General features: G+C 36.1%; 2 protein-coding genes across 3 annotated transcripts in view; one reads left to right on the forward strand and one right to left on the reverse strand.

The window, feature by feature from the left end:
- Positions 1-2123: 2123 nt before the first annotated feature.
- SLC24A5 (solute carrier family 24 member 5) lies at positions 2124-21250 on the forward strand. The gene is made up of 9 exons (XM_059059469.2): positions 2124-2244; positions 2928-3107; positions 13459-13542; positions 13631-13734; positions 14082-14182; positions 15844-16127; positions 18211-18417; positions 20335-20436; positions 20928-21250. Exons 1-9 carry the CDS (start codon positions 2124-2126, stop codon positions 21248-21250), a joined length of 1506 nt encoding a protein of 501 aa, XP_058915452.1.
- The window catches only part of MYEF2 (myelin expression factor 2), a 35287-nt gene continuing 30711 nt past the window's right edge, over positions 18830-23405 (reverse strand). For both annotated transcript variants that reach the window (XM_059059467.2, XM_059059468.2), the window contains one exon: positions 18830-21977. In XM_059059467.2, coding sequence (XP_058915450.1) covers positions 21814-21977 — 164 coding nt within the window. In that variant the 3' untranslated portion in view covers positions 18830-21813. The remainder of the gene's footprint in view (positions 21978-23405) is intronic.

The following is a 23405-nucleotide window of genomic DNA, read 5'->3' on the forward strand; positions in this document are numbered from 1 at the left end:
GGATGAGCGATAAACTATTAGAAATATACACACAAGGAAGTGACTGCTATAGAAGCCAGGAGCCTGGTTACTCTCAGAGAAAAGGATAAGTTGGGATTGGAGCACATGAAAGGATTTCTGGGATGGCTGGCACACTTCTATTTCTTGACCTGGGGAGTTTATAAGGAAGTCCATCTTATAAAAATAACAACAATAGTAATATAATAACTATACATTTATTTTATGTGGCTTTTTAAATCTGTTTTATTTTACAATAAAGCTTTTTCAGATTCTTTTGCACAATGAAGAATAAATGTATAAAGCAAATCTAATTAGCCTCCTAAATTCTCTTTTCTTGGTAAACCTATATTTTATTGGACAGTTTGTTCAGAACAAGTATACTGTGTGTTCTGGGAATGTGTTTTCAAGAATCATTACAGTCTAATCAACAAATGTTTATTAAGTACCTACTATGAGCAAGATTCCACTGGAATTGTTTCATTGTAATTGGCTTATATATTCAGATACTTGCTCTGTTTCCTGGATTAACAACATACATTGTGTAAGTATTCACTTTCACTGTGGGTTTGAGTTCTCCTGTTATTTTGTTTGTTTGTAATGTTTAGTTCTATTAATTGATTGAACTACTGCATTTTGGAGAGGAAAGGTTCATGAGACACTTCCACTTACACAAAGGTAAGGGGTCTCTTCCCTGGGGCTTAGCGCTGCTGGCATTGAGGCCAAAGGCCAGTGGTCCAGGGAGCCACCTCCTGCAGGTGTCAGCAGCCAGAACTCTGCTTGCTGGGAATCTGCTCTGTTACTGGGCTACACTTTGGTGACTCATCATGCCAGCCTCACAACCACACCATGTATCTGGATAGTCAGTTCCTGGAAATGACGGTTTCAGAGAGGTTTATAATGGGTAGCAATTCCCAGCAACACAAAAGTGTTTGAGAATTTTTACCAACTCAAGATCACAAACTTACTCCTTTCCACCAGAAAAACGCAGTTTCTAAATTTAAAACTTAGGAAGCACATCAATTTTTATGCTTTTTCTGCAAAGGAATCATGAGAGTTGCAAAACTAAAAAATTCCTTTATGGCCAAGAAGCTTCTATCTTAATCAAAAGTAATACAATAATAATAATAATACAGATGATAGACAATAGATAGATAACATTGACCATGGGGGCAGAGAGGCTGTTTTAAGCAGATTGCATGCATTCATTATGTAATCTTCGCGCAACCCAAATAGAGGGCACTATAACCTTCCCATTTTACAGAGAGTGAAACAGAGGAGCAGAGAGGTTAAATAACGTGCCCAAGGTCATATAGGTAGTAAGCAGCAATGCTAGGACTCAAGCTATGTGGTCTGGCTACACAGCCTGTGCTATTCGCCACATGTTACTATACTGCCAGAAGTGGTTAACATCTTGGCAAGCCCAGTAAATGCTAGGGTAGGGAGGATAGTAGTTTATATTTGAACACTCCCTGGCTTGTCCAATTTGCATTTTAGAACCTCTGGCAGAGAGCACAGCTAACCAATGATCAAATAGCCTCCATTCACTATGACTCTTACTAGTTCTTGAAGCTGCCCACTTCTCTCCGTCCCCATTGCCACTGCTCTGGTTCAAGCCACCATCATATTTCTCCACTAGATTATTGCAAGAGCCTCCTAATTGGAGAGAGGACGAGAGGCCAAAACAGAAATATAAAAGTGTGACAGCCTAGCTAAAGAATGCACATACACGACCTCCAGCAAATTCTAGAAGCAAGGGCTGGAGAGAGAGGTGGAAGCAGTTATAAACTCAGGTCCTTACAAATCCAGAGAGAGTCAAAAGCAGAGCCAGTATGAAGACAATAAATAAAATCACTCCGTAAAGAGCAAGCCGCCTGGATCTGCCCTAGGGGACTGTGGGCCACGGGACTGTCTGCTTCCTCCCTACCTCCTCCAGCTTCTCTGGGGCTTAGGGCTCCTGATTAGAGCAGCTTGGCTGGCTCCAATCACCCTCCCTTGTCCACTGCCCTTGCTGTGATGTGCCCTGAGCAGAGCACTGGGCAGGAAGGAGACTCCTCACATGATCCAGCTTAATCCTCCTCTTCTCCCTTCCCAAGGCTGCACGTTGCAGAAAGACCGCTGCAGAAATGCAGACCAAAGGGGGCCCACGGTGGGCAAGAAGGGCCCTGCTTCTCGGCATCCTCTGGGCTACTGCACACTTGCCTCCCCCAGGTGCCTCCCTGCCCCAACGTCTCCCAAGGGCTACAGGTAGGTGGACGCTGGCGTCAGCTACCCCTGCTGCTGCTGCCACATATGGATAAACAGAGAGGGAAATTTTTACTTGACTCACTTTTGCTTATGCTTCCTGCTGTATTTGCTCTGAGTTTTAGCATTTGGTAGGCTATCAAACACTTCTGATCCTTCGAATAAGTTCTCAAAGATAGCTCTGAAATAATTCACAGACGTCATGAAGCAGGAGAGTCTTCAGTTTTTATTGTTGGAGACTTCATCATGGAAAAAGAAGTCTTCTTTCATCCTAGAAATTCTCTCTGCAACAGTGGATGATTCTCTGTGGGCCTTGGGCTTTGCGGACAACTTGGGCTCTGAAATGGGAAAATGAAATTGTACAGATATTAGGAATCTTTATCTTCAAAATACAGTTTCTAATTGAGGAGGAAAAGGGGTTCAGAATTCCCTTTTAGTAATGAAGCAGACAAGGAAGACTGATTTCGTTATTTCCTCTTTTTAATTCACCTGCTATCATTATCTTATTTCATTAAGGCACCTCTTTTCAGGTCCCAAAGACTAATTTTTTTTTAAGGATCTACAATTACATCATAGTCAAAAGTGATTTAATCCCACACTTCCTGTTTTCTTAAGGAATTTCTCTTTGTGGGCTTGGAATGTGTGACTCCAACATCCTTCAAATTTTCACCTCCTTTCCTTACCAGGAAATAGCACCCAATGTGTTATGTCCCCATCATCGGAGTTTCCTGAAGGGTTTTTCACAAAACAGGAGCGTGCAGATGGAGGCATCATAATCTACTTCCTAATTATACTTTACATGTTCATGGCCATGTCTATTGTCTGTGATGAGTACTTCCTACCCTCCTTGGAAATCATCAGTGAATGTAAGTAGCTGGAAATCTTCTCTACAACTTTCCAGAACAGTAGTGCCACACACATATACAGCAGTCTTTGGAGTAGCTCAGCAGCAATCCTGTCCACCTCAGCTGGCTGCAGAACACTGACTTCTGTGTTGTGGTGTCCTGTATCTTGAGGGACTGGCGTGAGTATGGCTTTTCTTGGTAGTTATTGTGCAGCAGAACATCTTTAAATGAGTTCAAAGCAACTATTGTTATACTGCCTATCTCCAGAAACTTGAAGTTTGTCTATTGTACTGCCTAGCTGTTTGTTAGTAAGCTGTTCCAAGCTTCATATACATGCACATGGTATATACTCCTAATACACTGGACTCCTAATACTTGCCATCAAATACTTCAAAAATTTTTTTCATTTTTACTCTAAAATCTCTGTAACTTTTTTTTTTTTTTTCTGTGGTACGTGGGCCTCTCACTGTTGTGGCCTCTCCCGTTGCGGAGCCCAGGCTCTGGACGCACAGGCTCAGAGGCCATGGCTCATGGGCCCAGCCGCTCCACGGCATGTGGGATCCTCCCGGACCGGGGCGCGAACCCGTGTCCCCTACATCGGCAGGTGGACTCTCAACCACTGCACCACCAGGGAAGCCTGTCTGTAACTTTTTTAAAGAGGTAGATGATAAACAAATACCTTTAAGGACCACCCTCCTCTCTCTTCCTTTCCGGGCCTCCTACCAGTAAAGAAACTAATTCATGTTTGTGAACCAATAAATAAATAAATAAGTCCTGCATCTTATGCAAAGTGCCCTTCAGCATCAGGTAATTAAACATTAAGCTCAGTTACTGGTTTCTGGAAAGAAGATCTGCCAAGCCCCTCAGTTCTACCCCTTCAATCATGTGTATCGCCCAGAATTCTGAGCACAGACCTTACATTAGCACACTGGTCCCTAAAATCAGGATATCAGTGATGTTTTATGCCAAATAAGCAAAAGTACCAGCGTTTCCAGTCTCTGTCTCCTGCTTTAATTAGTTTAATTGGTTGAGTATGCTCACTTCAGAGAAGGTCAAAGTTAAGGGTTAGATTTCCCACTGCATATACTCCCAGGACTGCACAGAAATAGCATCCCCCCCGCCACACACACACACACACACACACACACACACACACACACACACACACACAGAGCTAGCACTTCTTCATAGGGAAAGAGCATGAATATAAACTCTCCCTTTTCCCATGGTCCCATTCCCCACCCCTGCTGAAATACAAGTCATTTTCTCTCTTGTTCAGTGTAGTACAGCAGTGTCCTTAGGACTTAAAACAGGATCTGGCAATAGCAGAGGCACTCAACACCTATTTCTCTAATGAAAAATAATTATAGAACAGGTCAGCATAAGTTTATTATAATTATTATTTAACTTATAGTTTTACATTGATACTATATTTGATATTGATTGTTTTCCTTAATAGAAATTAAATTACTTTAACATAATACTTTTACTTAGACTGACGAAATGCAAGCAGAATAGAAGAAAAAGCAAATTCCTCTACATTTCTATCACCCAGAGATCCCCACAGTTATCATTTGGCGTATTTCCTTTCAGTCTTTTAGATCTTGCTACATATACAATTTGAGGTCGTTTCCTTTTCCTAAGATAATATTTAATCATGCACATTACCCTATATTATTGAATATCCTTCAAAAACAGGATTTTTCATGGCAGCACAATAGTTCCTGATTCTGTAAACGATTTGAGCACCTAACACTGGTTTTTATACATAATAAGCACCCAGTAGAAATTTATCACAATTTTAAAAATTATTAATCTTATTAGACATTTGAGTTTTAATTTTTTGTTCTAAATGATGTTATGTCCATACTTGTATCAAATCTTTGCAAACTTCTCTGATCATTTCCTGATAAAGATACAGAGCTATGCATATTTTAAACTTTATATTATACATTGCCAAAAGCATTTCACAAAGGGTGTGCCAACGAAAACCTCCACAATGTGTGGTAGCTTCCATTCCAGAAAACTATGAATAATATCTTTTTAAAAAATAATTCTCATTGGGATCATTTTAAATGTCTTTGTTAATTGCTTTCAAATGGAAGTTATTTTATAAAATTTTTATTTATCTTACTATTTGTGAGGTTCAACACTTTATATGTGTATTAAAATTTGTGGTTTTGTTTTTGTGTTTTTTGCCCATGTTCTAATACAGGAGTATTTGTCTTTTACTTACTGATTTCCAAAATTTTTTTTAATATAAGAGTATTAACTCTTTCTAATATAATTTTTATATGATATACTTTTTATGTTTGGTTTTTATGTTTGGTTTTGTATTTTATGTGTTTATCACATTGAAGTGTACATATTTTTAAGTAAATTTACAAATATTTTCCTTTATGATTCCCCTTTTGGTTTTATACCTAGAAATACCTTTTTATCCCTAGGTCAGAAAAATTGTCATCTTTTCTTCTACTTATAGTTTTTTTTTTTTAACATTTATTTATTTTATTTAATATTTTTATTTCTTCCACTAAGAATTTGTTTTGCTATAGGATACAATGCTATTTTTTCCAAAAGTTGATCCATTTTCTATATTCTCAACTCTATACTCTATTATAATGATCTATTTGTTCATGTTTGTACCAGTACCGCACTTCTCATTAGAAAAACTAAATCATATTAATTATATAAAATTAAGAAATTTAAAATTCAAGGTACTATATCCCCACTTAGAATCCTTCTCTTCCTGGAAAACAAACAAACAAACAAAATCACTTTTTTTTTGGTTTGTTTTTTGTTTCCACATTTCCAAACAATGACTTGACTGAAAGAATAAATATATCAAGAATTTTTAAAATAAAAACCTGTCTTGGGAGTGGTAAATAAATAGATAACTTTTCCAGCCCTGCAGAAGAAACTACTGTATTAAAATTTAGATTGGGGCTTCCCTGGTGGCGCAGTGGTTGAGAATCCGCCTGCAGATGCAGGGGACACGGGTTCGTGCCCCGGTCCGGGAAGATCCCACATGCCGCGGAGCGGCTGGAACCGTGAGCCATGGCCGCTGGGCCTGTGCGTCCGGAGCCTGTGCTCCGCAACGGGAGAGGCCACAGCAGTGAGAGGCCCGCGTACCACCAAAAAAAAAAAAAAAAAAAATTTAGATTGCTACTTCAAAATAATCTTCATTAAGTAACTTCATAAAATATCTATAATAATGACTTCCACCATGCCATTTGTGGAATTACTTTGGAACATCATCAGCAAACATTTATTTCTCAAGTGAATTCTCTTTGCTCTGAAGTATAACACAGTATCTATTATGGATGTGTGATTGATGGATGCCCACATCACTGCCAAATCTTCAGCTGCTAAGAATTGACCCCGGTCTTGAGCATTGAAAATGCTGGCAACGAAATGAAATAGAAATAGTGCTAGCTGGATTCATTTTTAAATGCCTCTAAATTAATTCTGTTGTTTCTCTTTCCAAGGTCTTAGCATGGTCTTGTCCAAATTAGGACATCACCAATAAAAAACAATTTCTCTGGAATTTCTTTACATCCACAGAAACTAACTTCAGAAAGTCTGCAAATGCTTTACATTTCCCCATAGTTCTTTGACAAGCTATAATAGTCCCACCCAACTAATAAATATTAATATAATCCTCGAAACAATTTACAGAGCATTCTACAATGTACTGGAATGCTATGAATTATTTATGTATTTATTATAGTTATTTATCATAAAACAATTATAGAAGACCAAGCATGGTTCTAAATTAAACATATATGATTATATTTAGTCTTCACAAAAACCCTATAAAGTAGGGACTATTAGATTGGTTTTACTAACGAAAAAACCGAGGCTGAGAGAATATATAATTTCTCAAGACTACACAGACAGTACACAGGAGAGCCCTGGTATCTCTAATGCCCAAACACAAGAATGTTTTCAATTGCTGTGTGATATAATTTTACGCACCCTTGTTTGAGATTAGCTGCCGTAATGATTGTTTCAGAAGAACTGTTCTTTTTTTTTTTTTTTTTTTTTTCTTTTTTTTTTTTGTGTGTGTGGTACGCGGGCCTCTCACTGTTGTGGCCTCTCCCGTTGCGGGGCACAGGCTCCGGACGCGCAGGGTCAGCGGCCCCACGGCATGTGGGATCTTCCCGGACCGGGACACGAACCCGTGTCCCCTGCATCGGCAGGTGGACTCTCAACCACTGCGCCACCAAGGAAGCCCGTACTGTTCTTTTTGAACAATTTTAAAAGCTATTTTTCCTACCAAGGGCACTGAAAATGTTGACCACAAAAATACATCAAATACTCTTTGTAACTACAGAGGAAGTATACTACAAAATAATGAGAATCCACCAAGTCACTTAAAAAAAATCAGTTAAGAATTTTAGCAACCTACTGGGGGTTGTAAATTAATGTTATAAATGGTTACCTGCAATAATTAGACTCTGAGAACTAAGCATTTTGTCTATGATGTACATGAAATCATAGTGCAATACTGTGGAACCAAACAATCACGTACAATGCAGTGACCTTCTATGGAGTACCTGTGTGAGTCCCAACCTAGGATACAATGGTTGAATTGGCACACCCCTGGCCCACCCCAGCCCCATCACCCCATGAACCCCTCCTCAAATCACTAACAGTGGTTCATTCGGTTAGCACAAGGGTCTTCAGCAAGGTGAAGACTAGAAAAGGCTCAGGACTGGAGTCTCCATGCAGGGGATAAGTTGGAAGTGGTGGAGGGCAGAGCCTCTTGCTGATGCCCTGGCCAGGCCCAACCCAGGCAAGTGAGTGGTCTTCCTCTGTCTGTAGCTATATATGCTGGTCTGTCAATTACCATTAGAACCACCACCACTTGAGGCTTTCAACAAGGATCTTTCCCTTTCTTGCTCAACTCATGACCATAAAAGTCACACAACCTCTCCTCCCTACCTCAAAACTGGAAAAGCAAGCACATACCCTGAGACATTTTGCTGTCATCTTAACTATGTAGAACCAATACAAGAAAATGTTGTTGCTATACCCCCTTCCTCTAATCCTATTTTCTCTTTTATCCATTTAAGTTCTAAAGGAAAAGAGACTAAAGATGATTCTTTGAACACATTTACATATAATATAAACTATATTAACTTGTAGCCCAAATAGTAGGACTATTACCTCTCATCTTTATAAGCATCTCATTTTTAGAAACACAAAAGTTCAGTATAAAATCAAAACAAATCCTTTTTATGTATTGTTTTAACATGTAATGGGGATCTCCTAGAGTTATTTAACCACTGTTTAAATCACCTTTCTTTAACTTATCCTAAGCTAACTAGAGAGAAAAATGAGAACCCCTAGTGACTGGTCACTTGATATAGCCCAAAGTCCACAATGAGCTAGTTATGAAACTTTTCTTTTTAAATGTTACAGTAATATGCTATTCAGTTAGTAATTCTAATCCCTCTACCATGTTGATCCTTTGAAGTATAACATGTCTTAAGTGAAAATGATCTTAGCAAGGTTTTCAGAAACATACTTAAATAAAATATTTACTTTTTTATTAAAAAATTATTCTTATTCACTCTGCTTTGAGCTAATATTTGCCCATGTTCTACTTTATGTTTCAGAAATAGACAATAAGAAAGAAAGGCAAGTTTTAATTCCAGGTAGAATTCACTCTAAATTGATAAAATTGAAAGGGAGTGGAATAATTCTGTGAGTATGGCATTTGGAGAGCCGACAGTTTCAGAGGATTGTTTGATTCTTAATCCTTATGAAATTTACAGAGGCAGAGCCTTCCCAAAGAACAAAGAATCTAAGAATAGTGCTTCCTCCCTGCCACACAGGCACTCATTCTCCTCTTAAGAGCATTTTCATCCTCTTTGTTTTTCTTTTCCCTCTGATCTAAACTAATCTAAATTTAAAATATAAATAAATATATTGTGGTCACCTTGGATTGCGTCTAAATCTACCCCAGGTATATGGATCTAAATAAGTGCCAAGTGGTCTGGATATTACCAAGATGCCATTCAGGAACAGGCAATGATGATGATGATGATGATGATGATGATAATAATAATAAAGCTATGTATTAATCTCTTCACTTACATGGGTAACAGAAAGAGCAGATTTTTAAACTCAAAAAGGTCTAGCTGCCCATCCCATCTCTGCAACTACTACCTATGTGACCTTGGGCAAGTTATGGAGACAAAACTCAGGTAACTGTGAGCTTTGGAGATAAAATGTCTTACATATGCTTTATATGATAGACTTAGGGCAAGTGGAAATTAATTAATATTAAAGCTGTTAGATTAGGCCATGGGGGAGTCTTTCTTTTTCAGTGGAATCAGGCCTTTCAAAACATTATACAAAGTTTCATAATTTATTCCGTTATAGCTCAGATAAAATATGAGATGATGACTATAAAGCACTTCAAATGTTTTTATTTACTGTTGAAAGCACCACAGAGCACATATGTGCAGTTGTACATTGAGAGGCTAGGCATTTATTTCAATGATGCTGACTTCACTCAAAACATTTCTAGAATATATTTGGAATTAATATCAGAACCAACTTTGCAAATCATAAAAGACATTGGTTTGCTGTCATACTTCATTTTGAATAGAATTACTCAGCATGACTACCCACCCTAGTCACTAGGGTTGGGTCTGAATGACTTTTAATTGCTTCCAAAATTCAAATCCATTCACAAAGCATGAAAATTTGCTATCACTGAGGACTTTACAAAATTGTGCCAGAAGACACCAAATTGCTTATAGCCTACTCTTGTAACTCTGTTAAATGCACATTGTGAAAAGAACTGGAAATACATAAAGAACGGTAGCTGTGGTTAAAATTATAAATGATCTTCCCCATCCTGTTTTCTCCTCCATTTTCTAAATTTTCAGCAACAAAGGGGATTTTTATTCATAAAAGGAATTTATTTAACAGCAAGAAGCAGTACAGAGGCTTAAGGTATAGAATTCATATTTTATATTTTTTGTAAAAATTGATAATATTAGAAGATACCTAAATATTGTGTAGTCCAACCCTCCATTTTACAGATGGCAAAATGCTAGGCTTGTCTGAATGACTTATCTAAAGTCTCACATTAAGGTACTGGCAAGGCCAGAAGCCAGGTCTCCATTTTAGTTTAAAACTCTTTCTACTATATTTCCAGAAGAGGATTTTCAAAAACTGTTATAAACTTTCCAACATGGTATCAGAGAAGAGAACATGCTTAAGAAAAAGTCTGATGAGTTCCAGTAATCAGTTCATTATCATAAAGTTGCACTTTATATGAACAATGTAATATCTAAACCTATAAAGAAAACTCACCTTGAACTTGTCTACTATATCCTGAAGGAAATATGATTATTCCTTTAGAGTAATAGAGAGGGAAAAAAGTAATAGCTCTTGGGAGGGGGGGAAACCAGAATAATTTATCTTTAATAATAAACGATAGCAGAGAGAAATGCTACCCAAGGGTCAGTGAAGACAAAGCCAGTCGATTCTAAAGTTCAAAGGTATAAACCATTTTATAAAATATGCTTAGAACCTTAAGATATAACTTGTTAAAATATCTTTGAAGTTTTACACATCCATCTGTACAGAACCTTTCTTTTCATAACTCAAATAGAGCCCAGTGAATAGCAACAAGCTTTATTGTTACTGCCTTTTGAAAGTGCTCAAAAGAGCCACCTATTTTCCTACCTTGCAACAGCCAGATGGATCACCCTTTCTCTCTCAAGACTGAATTTTTCTAATGAAGCATTCTTCAGCCAGCATTAAATGAAGATTGGCCATTCACTCTTCAGCTGCCCCAAGTTTAGACAGTTACTTCAAGATAAAGCACTTTGTTCTTTTTCAATTTCCTCCATATATTATCTAGCCCTGGTTTGATTTGAGGAGAGAATTCATGGTAATATCACTAAATTTATACACTCTCTGGAATATGCTAGAAAACGTCCAAATTATTCCTGACTCCCATTAGCTATTTTCCCCCTAGCGAGGAATGGAAGAGTGGTAGTTATGTACCAGTGCCATGAGGCAGGAAAGAAAATGACTCAGTTGCCCCCCATAATTGGCCTAAGTGCCATTCTTATATTATATTGAGTTTCTGTAATGAAACAGAAAGAGCACTGGGTTTAGAATCAATAGACTTGTGGTTTATGCCCTAACTCCTCACATTTAAGATCCTTACTTTCCATGTAACTTTTAGTTACTTAACCTTCTGGACCTGTTTCTTTATCTGTAAAATGGAAATACCACCACTCATATCTGAGGATAGCTGAGATGATTAAATTATGTATATGACAGTGAACTGTATACCATGAATATAAGATATTATTTACTTCATACATAAAATGAAAAAGTTAATAACAGAACAATATGCTTCATCTTGTTCTATTTTAAGTTTCATGGCCAATCGGTCCTACTACATATCAGAGTTGTAGTAAGAGTATAAATACTATGTACTATATATACACTACATATTTATATGTAAAATGACTCTAACCAGTAAAAGAAATGCTATGAAATGTCACTTACATAAATTAGTACTTCTCTCCCTTCATTAGTCACCACAAGTAGATGTTCATCAAGCAAGATGACCAAAGGAAAATAGTAAGGAATAGGATAGAGGGCCTGGGTTAGATAATTCCGACTATCCTGAGAGGATTTTTCACAATGGAGGCTTAACAGGTGGCCCAACAAGCTGGTTGGGCCTCTGAGATCAGATAATCTCATGGGGATAAAAAAGATGACTGAGGCTGGTATTACCAGCAAGCAATATTGTGGATGTCTTTCCAAGCACTTACCATATTCTTCACAATAAAAGCCCAAGTCCTTGCTAGGATCCACAAGGCCTTACATGATCCAGCCACCTATTACCTTTGACCTAATCATCTACAGCTCTCCTTCACACACTTTATTCCAGACACTCCAGCCTTTTTCTGTTTCTTGAACACACAGGCTAGCTTCTACCTCAAAACCTTTGCACTCACTCCATCTGCCTAGAATACTCCTGGGTCTATGTGAGGTTAGTTCCCTCACTTTGAAATCTTTGTTAAGTTACCATCTCAGTGAAGTCCTTTCTGGTTACCCAATCTAAAATTACAATCTTTCCTCCATGACATTTTATATCCCCCCACCCTGCTTTTGCTACTTCTAACATAATACATACTTTTCTTATCTTGTCTGTCTGTTCTCACTATAATTAAATTCCGGAAGATGAGAAACATTTGTCTGTTTTGTTACTGCCACATTCCTGGCACATAAAAAAAGCATCTGGCATACTAGGTAGTCAATAGATAAATAACAAATAAATGAACAATAGTCAGGTGTTCTAGTTACCTATGGCTGCTTAACATATCACCCCAAAACTATTAGCTTAAAAGAACAATCATTTCATACCTCTCACAGCTTTGGGGGTTTACTGGCCTCAGCTGAGTGGTTCTTGCTTGAGGTCTCTCATGCAGTTATAGTAAGAAGAGAGGACTAGAATTATCTGAAAACTCCCTCCTTCACATGTCTGGTGCCTGGAATGCAAAGATTCAAAACTGGGGGGCTGAACCAGCCGGGTTCCTCAGGGATCTCTATTTCTATGTGGGCTCTTCACAAGGTCTTTCCAGTATGGTAGCCAGGGTTTTTATGCGATCACTTAGGGCTCTGAAGCAAATGTTCCTAGAGAGAGAAAACCATGAGAAAGTTTTGTCACCCTTCATGTCCTAGCTTCAGAAATATTATGGCTCTGCCATACTGTTAGTCAAAGCAGTCACAAAGGACCATCTAGGCTCAGATGACGTAAACATAAACTCCACCTTGTTTTTTGTTTTGGTTTGGTTTTTTGATAGGGAATGGAGAGGTTCTGGAAAATCATGTGGGCAGAAATATTGTAGCTATTTTTGTTTTGTTGTTACACCGCCAACAACAAAAGGAATCAGTAATGTCAAAGGTAGATGTCTCAGCAGACAAGTAGAACCTGATGTGGACCTGAGAGTGAGCCACAAGTAACGGTTCCCACAGGCAAGAATAAGGAAATACTGACCACAGGTGAAAGGGACTCAAAAAAGCACACCAGAGTTTGAGAGTCTGGAAAGACTGAGTGTCAAATATCAGTAGATATAGCAAACAATAAACAACAAAGAAGCCTTGGAAACCTGAGTTTTAGTTCTAACTTTGACACTAACTTTCTGACCTAGGGTAAATAATAACTAGCATGCTGCCTCTATCAGCTATTTTCCAGCTAAAGTTAATATTAGTGGTTTTCGGTTTTCTGTGAAAATGTAGCTTTGATATATATATATTTAGTTATAAAGACATACTCTTTTATTTGTCACTTTACCAGGCATAACATAATTTCATTTGTCTTCAGCCTTTGGATTGTCCCAAAATGTCGCAGGTGCAACTTTTATGGCAGCCGGTAGTTCAGCTCCTGAATTAGTTACTGCTTTCCTAGGTAAATATTGCTCTTTATATTTTTTCTTACTCCATGTGATTTGACTTTCTCCAAGCCAATACTAACTTAGCTACTATCTTGCTTATAGGTGTATTTATCACAGAGGGTGATATTGGCATTAGCACCATTCTTGGATCTGCAATTTATAATCTCCTTGGCATCTGTGCAGCCTGTGGCTTACTATCTAACGTGGTATGTAAAAAAACTTTATTCAACAAAATTTATTGCCTTGACAAATTATAAGAATCGTTCACAGTCTAGAACAAACAAGGCACTAGTAATGTGTTCAATTAAATTTATTAATTGGTAGAAAAACAACATGTATTCAATTTTAAGTTAACCCACAAATACCTCTTGGTCAAATTTATGAAAATCAGACTAGGTTTAGAAACACAATTTTTCTTAAAATTCCTTTCTCTATGCAGTATGCAAAAGATAACAATATTTAGCTACAAATATACAATTTTATTATTGCACTAAGCAAGTACTTGAAGAAGTTACAGTATAATGTAATGGAAAACATTAAATTATTTTTATAGGTTTCAACGCTTTCATGTTGGCCCCTATTCAGAGACTGTGCAGCATACGTGATTAGTGTAGCAGCAGTTCTTGCCATAATATTTGACAACCAAGTTTACTGGTAAGCTTGAAATAATTATTCTTAATGTAAAACAATTACAGAGAGGATTTTTATAAAATTCTGATGGTTTAGTAACATTTCTTTTTTTTCAAAAATGTTATTTCAATCACTTCTCAATTATCTGCCACTTCCATACATTTTCCCTGTAGGTCTTTGAGCTAACCTCCTCACCATGATTGCTAGTTGGGTTCTTCTCCCTTCTTTGCAATTCTTTAGTCAAGTCAGTCTTCTTTTTTTTTTTTTGTCTAACCACTGGATGTTACTACCCTTGTTTCTCCCCACTGACTGTCTGTTGAGAAGATCTCCCAACTTCTGTTGTCCGTTAAAGCCCCAACAGGTGGCTTTTTCATCTATTGGGTGGTTTACCTTGCCTCCGTTAAAAGTGACCATGGTCACAAGATTGGAGAAGATGACAAAGGAAGTAAAAGAAGTTCTTTTAAATTCCTCCAACTTTCTCCCTGATGTTCATTTAGTAAGAGGAACTATAGCCTTCTTCCTCTAAAAATCAAAAACGTTTAGGTTTCAGTATTAAAAACTATTTGCTTTCTTTATAATCTCCCCATGCCTTGCTGTTCCAAGAAAATGAAAAAGGGGGTGATTTAGTGAACAGATAGTAACCGTTTCAGCTAACAACTAGGTGTTTATCACTACACTAGGAATCTTAACGGATAAAGAAATGTAAAACACAGCCATATAGATTGTACACTGCCCAATACCAGAGATCACCAGAAAAATAGAAAACACTATAAACGGCACCCCTCTGGAATACTACAATTTGGCAGTGCTGCATCAATACCTGCTATCAAAAAACTTTAAATCTCGCAGGGAGCAAATTTTTTAAATGAATCATCCTGAAATCTAGCCTGTTCTGGGACTTAGCAGTTATCTGTAAGGGGACAATGACTGTGAGAGCATCCAAGCTAATGCTTCCCCCATTAGGGAAATCAAGAACTCTGTGCTTTCAAGCTGTAGCAGAGATTCACTGGCTATAAAATAAAAGGTAAATGCAAGGTTCAAATGTGATGGTATTAGCTAATGAAAATCCTTTAAACAACAAACCAGAGTACAGGAAAACGGTTCTCAGTGCCTTAGGTATAATTTCATTTTTGAGACCATCCTTGCTTTCTTGTGAATGCAAGCCAAACTCATTTACATTAAAATCGTCGAAAAATCTCTGTATAGCAAACTGAAAAGCTCCAGCCAAAGTCTAACATATTCTGAATATTTTACACAAAATTCCTATACCAGAACAACTGAACAGATACTGTATTTTCTTATAATTATTATATTCTTCCAATGAACTGAGGTGGAGAATGCCCATCACTATTCATTAGTTTCACTTTTATTTTCAAAGTCTATAATTACTATTATGTTTAAAGAACGTTTTATGCCTGCCATTCGGAAGGAGTCTACAAATTAAGACAATGAACTTATAATCCTTGTTTTTGAAATACAGAAAGGACAGTGTCAAGCTTTCATCAATAAATTTTTAATAATGCTGTAACCAAAGGTGGACACATCTACAAAACCAAAATATATCTAGAATATTTCTGTTCTATTGCTGCATTAGAAAATTAAGCAGATACTGCCCAAAAGCTACTAACTCTAAAATAACTTTCTCATTTTTAATTGAAAAACACACAAATTTTTCTAACTTATAGGTATGAAGGAACTTCACTGCTTTTGATATATGGATTATATGTTTTGGTGCTGTGTTTTGACATTAAAATTAACCAATATATTATAAAGAAATGCAGTCCTTGCTGCACCTGCCTTGCCAAAGCAATGGAAGAGAGAAGTGAACAACAGCCACTGATGGGATGGGAAGATGAGGACCAACCATTCATCCGTAGGCAATCAAGAACTGACAGTGGAATATTTCATGACGATTCTGGCTACTCCCAGCTTTCTATAAGTTTACATGGTCTTAGTCAGTTTTCTGAAGGTAATAACCACATCCTGGCCACTATTAAGTCTAATCACTAGCAAAACTTAATTTCATTTCAATTCATTAAGTACTATATACTATGTAAAAAACACTATGGGGATTCAGGGATGATCAAGAGGCAGACCTATCCCTAAAGAAGCTTCCAATACTACAGGGGGAAAAAAACAAAACCCAAATAGTTAAAACGTGAACATTTAAGTACTGTAAAGAGAAACAAATAAAGCATAACTGTGGTTCCTAAATGGGACAGATGGTATAAAATTTGATGAGGATGGTTAGATAGGAAAGATTATCATGGAGAAGGGAGCATTAAACTAAGCCTTGTAGAATAGTAAGATTTTAACTAACAACCTGATTTATGACTTTATCTATGAAGTCTAGACTTCAATAGCTGTTACTTATTAGTCATAAGTAAATGATGCAGAGATAAGAGTAAAGAGTATTCCATGGACAAGGAAATAACATGAGCAAAAGACCTGCTCAAGTACTAACATAACTGGAGCACTGCATGTGCAGAATGGAAGCAGAAGAAAGGTGGATAGAAAGGAAGAGGATAGAAAGAGTCTTAAATGCTAGATTAAGAGTGTTTGCAGGTTTGTGAGCAGAGAAATTATCAGAACTGAAATATGGGATAAAGGACATGGAGGTCTTTAAAGGCTACTAAACCAATTGATGTGTTTAGCAGATGCCTAGACAAAGTGAAGGCATGGGGGGATACAAAAGAACAGATGTGAGACATTGCAAAGAAGGCATCACCAAGACCAGGCAACTGAAGGGCTACTTGGGAGCAGAGATAATTCTGAGGCTTTTGATCATGACTGACTAAGAAGATGAGAACACCACTTACAAAAACTAGGAATTAAGGAAGAAAAGCTGGTGTGGGAAAAAAGAAAGTAGGAAGGAAACAGTTGAAATTTTAAACATGTCACTTGAAGCAGCAGCAAAACACTTAAGTAAATATATTTAGTAGGAAGTCGAATTCAGCTACGGCCAGAAATACAAATTTGGTGGTTATTTTTTAATAAAGTGGCTGTAAGAAACAGGTTCTAAATTTTTTTTAGTACTTTAGACAGGGAACTTATTCTAATTTATTACCTTAAAAAGTTAAAATATGACTTTTCCCCTTCTTACAAAAATTATAGTTTCTAGTCTTTCAGGCGCAAGAGGTACACATGTCTAAGTTAAATATTGTAACAAGAAACTCAAAAGAACCAGTCCAAACATTTTTTATTACACTAAAATTGTATCTGTTACTTTCTGGCCCATTGGCTGAGGCTTGGCAAAAAATTTTTTATGAGTTATTTTACTAGCATTAGTTGTAATGTGACCTAATATATAGGTATTTTATAAATGCCATACAAATTTTAAAGTAAATTCCCTTTTATCCAATATATTATTGCCTTCCACTAAGTTAATAAAACAAATTGAATTTAAAAAACATACTGAAGTCTTATAAGTTAATTCTATACTAGTGCCTATTTTCTTAAGGTTCTTTCTAAGAATTGTGATGAATTCTGTTTGGTAAATTAATTAAAGAAAATAATGAAACAAGTCCCCTAAAGTCACTTACAATGAGAATTAGAAATATTCAACTTAATAAAAAGATTATGCTATAATTATCTTATACTCCCTAAGTATACATTATGTGATACACAGGGCAGGCTGGAAGTATCATCAATATTGGGAAATGGAAACAACGGGTATAGCTAAGGTAAGACAGCCGGTTAATCCCATAAGCAAAAGTTACTAAAGACCATCCACACTGTAGAAAACCAAGAGATGTCAAACTGACACTTCATAAACATTACGTCTCTAACATACTTAGTGAATGACCCAAGACATCTTGATGGATTTAAGGCCCCAAATCAAGAAATGCTGAGTATCACATTTTACACCATCAGCCCTGAAGTCTCAATTAGTTTCTCTTTGCCAGCAATATCAGTAATGAGGTATTTGAATGTTTAAATAGCCTCTTAAAAACTGATAGTTAATTTATTTCAATACAGCTTTCTAAATGAACATTTCTAACTTAACTGGCCACCTTGAGAAAACTCAAAATCGTTTAATTTTTCCTTAACAGATCCACCAAGTGTTTTCAACATGCCTGAAGCAGACTTGAAAAGAATTCTTTGGGTACTATCCCTTCCCATTATTATACTACTTTTTCTAACCACACCAGATTGTAGAAGAAAGTTTTGGAAAAATTACTTTGTGATAACCTTTTTCATGTCAGCACTGTGGATATCTGCATTTACATATATCCTGGTTTGGATGGTCACAATAACTGGTATGTATCAAGTATAAGAGCACAACGAAAAAATAAAATAATCAGTTTTATATAAGAACAAAGCATATATTCACTAAGTGTGGTCTAGTTAAAGAACAAATTTTTTTTTTCAGTAAAGACTAAAGATTAGTGCTATTTACAGAAAGATTAAATATTAATATACCAACAAGCTCATTCAGGTTTTGTGAGTTGTATATCACATGTCAACTATATTCTCACTGGTATACAGCCCAGGGGTACAAGTCAAAGGAATGTACATGTTATAAATGAAATCAAATTCACAGAATGTCTTTCTATTATGCTAATAATCACATTGCATGGGTGCACAATATAGTCTTTATATTGAATTCCATTCCGTAATAAAAAATATAGTAAGGTGCCAGTGTTTTGAGAAAACAATGGGTACTCACTGTTTAACTGGATTACATTTTATTTTGCTGTTTAATATAGGAATATAAACGTAGTATGAAATGAATAAAAAGGGTATAAAATAAAGTTTCATTTTAGGTTTCTACTACCTTCATGATTAAGATTTAACTATTACTGCTTGGTCATAAGCAGCTCTAGTCCCACAGAACTCCTAGTCCAGAAGAAAAAATTGAATATAAACAATGAACAAAAAAAAATCAGGAATTTCTCCCAGAAAGGTTAAGCTGAATGGACTTATATCATAGGTGAGCAAACCACCACCCGTGTGCCCAAATCATTGAGTCTCCTGGTTTTGAGAGTTAACTTTTACTGAACAGTCATGCCCATCCATTTATATATTATCTATGGATGCTTTCACATTACACTGGCAGAGCTGAATAACTGCAACAGAGATCATACAGCCTACAAAGCCTAAAATAATTACTATCTCACCCTTTCGAAGTCTGCTGACCTCTGACTTTTCTCAAATTAATATATGACTTAGAATAGTATGCTATTCTATTTTTTTCTTCTACTTTTTTTAAGAGTAAGATGAAAAAGTCCAATAGCTTGCATATTAAAACTCTAAATTTTCTCAGACAGATCACATTTGACATTAGAAAAGCAAGAAAAGAACAAAATGAAGTACTAGATCATAGAACAGTCCCCAAGATGATAAATATTAGTGTTATTTATGTACATATGAACTCTGGCAAACCAGTAACAAAATTAACAACCAATTACAATTCCAGTATCAATATATAAGCATGCAATAAATATGCTACTTGAAGTTCTTTTAATTAACATTTTAAGAAAAAAAAATTCTGAAGTAAGTTTTCAATTACAATATTAAGAGCAGTTACAATTATTTTTTTTAAAACTTCCCTCTAGTTCTGTTTCCCAAAATGAATACATTTATGAAAAATGTTGAACTGACATCAGATTTAACAGAAGTATTAAACTGGGACCATAAAGTTAGAAAGACTCAAGCCAAATCCTATTTTGTTTTCCTCATATTTATGATTTCCCAAAGAAAACACTAAACTAAGGTCCGTCACTAAAGTAGGAATTTAAAAATGCATATTGTGTTAACACATTTACAGCTTAAAAACAGCTACAAATAATTTGCTTAAATCTGACCTCTTTAGCAAATGTTTTTAAAAGGGAAAAGAGACAATGACCAATCTCGTTAGCATATTTTAAGCAACAGCCTTGACAACAGTGGACAGCCAAAACTTCTGTAAGCATACCAGGTAGGGAAATTACTCCTTAGTAGAATTTTGTGTATTAAATATTGATATCTGTCATTAAAAATCTGTGCTACCTGGGTTACCAATTCACCAATATTATTCAAATATTTTGGTAGCTAAACTCTAAGTAAATACATATTGGTTCTGAAATCTAAATATGCCTATTTTCTTTTTCAGGAAAGAAATATCTGAAATATATGCAGAGAACAGTTAGCGAATCTGTAAGATTTGTAACTTGTAATATTTATGTTTATTACAGGGGAAACATTAGAAATTCCAGATACAGTAATGGGCCTTACTTTATTAGCAGCAGGAACAAGCATACCAGACACAATTGCAAGTGTGTTGGTTGCAAGAAAAGGTAAGAAGTAGGTCCCTCAAGCTGCAGTGCCCATTCTTAAAAGCCTGGCTGAATACACTGAGCAAAGGTAACTTTAAAATATTTATTTCCTCAGTAACATACTTTGAAGAAAAAAAGAGTGACTCAGAGGAAGGATTTACTATTTAATAGCAGATTAATTTCACTAAATCTAATCGCCCAAGTAATATTCATCTGAAATGTGCATTAAATCATAACTAACCATGTTAGAATGAAAAGCAACAAGTAATCTACATACCTTATTGAAAAATGGTTTAATAAATAAAGATAATTATTATTAGATAAATAAATGTTAAGACTTTAAATACTAACCCCCCAAAATTTAAAAATACAAATTCATTAAGACTTTTCCTCTAATACAATTTTCCAAAACAAACAGAGAAAGTATCCAGTGTTTTTTCTTATGAAGCTTATTAATAAAATACAGTATTGGTGTGCATATTTTAACAACATGCTTTTTTTTTTTTTTACAGGCAAAGGAGATATGGCTATGTCTAACATCGTGGGATCCAATGTGTTCGATATGTTGTGCCTAGGAGTTCCATGGTTTATTAAAACTACATTTATAAATGCATCTGCTCCTGTAGAAGTGAACAGTAGAGGACTAACTTACATAACCATTTTTCTCAACATTTCAATTATTTTTCTTTTCTTAGCAGTTCACCTTAATGGCTGGAAACTAGACAGAAAGTTGGGAGTAGTCTGCCTATTATTATACTTGGGGCTTACAACATTATCAGTTCTGTATGAACTTGGAATTATTGGAAATAATAAAATAAGGGGCTGTGGTGGTTAATGTTATGTGGAAAATGTGAATGATGGGGAAGGGCTGAGAAGGAAAACTCCATTTCTCCATTTAAGTCAAATAAAAAATATTCTGAACTTTAGAATCTAAAACTTACTTACAGTAATTCTTTATCACCAACTAAAATTTAAAACCAACCAAAATCATATCCTAATTTGTCTGAGCCCTTTCTTTTCAAGGACAATTACATATATTAAACAGAAGTTTTGAAAAAACTATCTATGTTTTACCTTACAATAAGTTGACAAAAGCTGGGGACACTTGAACAAACAAATCCCACTATGCAGAACTGAAAATAAAAGAAAATGGCTTATTTCATTAAAAATAGTATAACCATTCATTTAAACTGAATGACCAGACTTGCTGTCTTTAAAAATCCAAACTTGAGATTAACAAAAATCACAGTATATTAACACTATACTGTTAAAAGCTGGTGGGAGTTTTAAAAGTTCATCTTTACAACTTTTGTAAGCATACAGTATTACTTAAAAAAATGACTTTTACTAGGAGATTCAGCAAAACAGATGTAAGAATGTTCCAACCGTGGTTTCAAACTATGCATTACGATCCAAGCGAACATCAATTTCTCTGCCACTGATTTTTATGCCATTCATTATTCTGCAGGCTTTTTCAGCTGATTCTGGGGAGTCAAATCTGACCGTTCCACAACCTTTTGACTTTCCATTCTCCATTTTTATTTCTGCAAACATTACATGACCTGTAAAAGAAAAATTATAGAATTACTAGTCTGTTTAAACAGGTTCCATTTCACTACACAGGTTTGAAATTTCTCATAGCCAATGAAATGACAACTTGGCTAAAAACATCAATGATTTTAAAACAGCACATCATATAAGCATTATTCTCATCATTTTATATTCTGAATATAATGCAATTCATATAAAGTAATGAACATATACAGGTTATAATATACAAAATTGAAATCAAAATAAATTTGCTTAGGATTTAGTATTTTATTAAAATAAAAAATTTTTAATGTTAAATCCTTACTTCTAAAGTGAACTTTATAGCAAGATAAGGTAAGTTGCACAAAATGACACCAAGTCACCATGCCTAATAACAAACTTACAAATTCAAATAAAATTATTTTTAGAAAAACAATTGCTCTTTTATGCCCAATCCCCAACCTCTCTTCCTTCCCTTTTATCCTCCATTTCACTCTTTTATCCCTGAAAATAGTAGCAACTGCCCAGAAATTTAATTTTTACCAGGCGACAAAGAGCTCCGCTAATTCTGCTTTTCAACCACCGTGCCAAAGTCATTTATTCATCAACATGACAATCTGAACTCCACATGTAAGGGTGGCACCAAGTATATTATGGAAACAGGCATGGACGAGATACTGTAGATTTAAATCAATAAAAGTAGCAAACAGTGATGATAAGAGCACAAAGAAGAACCTCAGAGAAGCTTCCAGGAGGAGGAAAACCAGACAATGGTTCTGTTTATAGTTAACATCATTCCTGACTCTATATAGACTGGTATTTGAAATAAATGAATATCATTTATCAAAATATGTGGCCACAAAAATCCATCATCCAAACCAGAAACTTCAGAGAGTAAAAGGGAGAGTTATTAATAATTACACACAAATAACAGATGTAAACATTGAGACTATCCCCAGGTATACAAGGATGTATGATAACCCAGTTCACACAGATTTAGATGTGAGGTGACTACTTACCATGTTTCCCTCCCCTTGAATATTATAGTTGCCAGATCACTATGGGCTAATTTTAGTCTGGCAATAAAATCAAAGAGCCAGACATATTTAGTTCTATAAAGGGACAAAAAAAGGAAAAGGGGGGGAAGGTAAAAGAAAAGGGCTTGGGCTTCCCTGGTGGCACAGTGGTTAAGAACCCACCTGCTAATGCAGGGGCCACAGGTTCAAGACTTGGTCCAGGAAGATCCTACAGTCTGCAGAGCAACTAAGCCCGTGCACCACAACTATGGAGCCTGCGCTCTAGAGCCTGCGAGTCACAACTACTGAGCCCATGTGCCACAACTACTGAAGCCTGCACGCCTAGAGCCTGTGCTCTGCAACAAGAGAAGCCACCACATTGAGAAGCCTGCACACTGCAACGAAGAGTAGCCCTCGCTTGCCGCAACTAGAGAAAGTCCACAC

Source organism: Kogia breviceps, chromosome 3 (genome assembly GCF_026419965.1).
Source record: "Kogia breviceps isolate mKogBre1 chromosome 3, mKogBre1 haplotype 1, whole genome shotgun sequence".
Classification (NCBI taxonomy): domain Eukaryota; kingdom Metazoa; phylum Chordata; class Mammalia; order Artiodactyla; family Physeteridae; genus Kogia; species Kogia breviceps.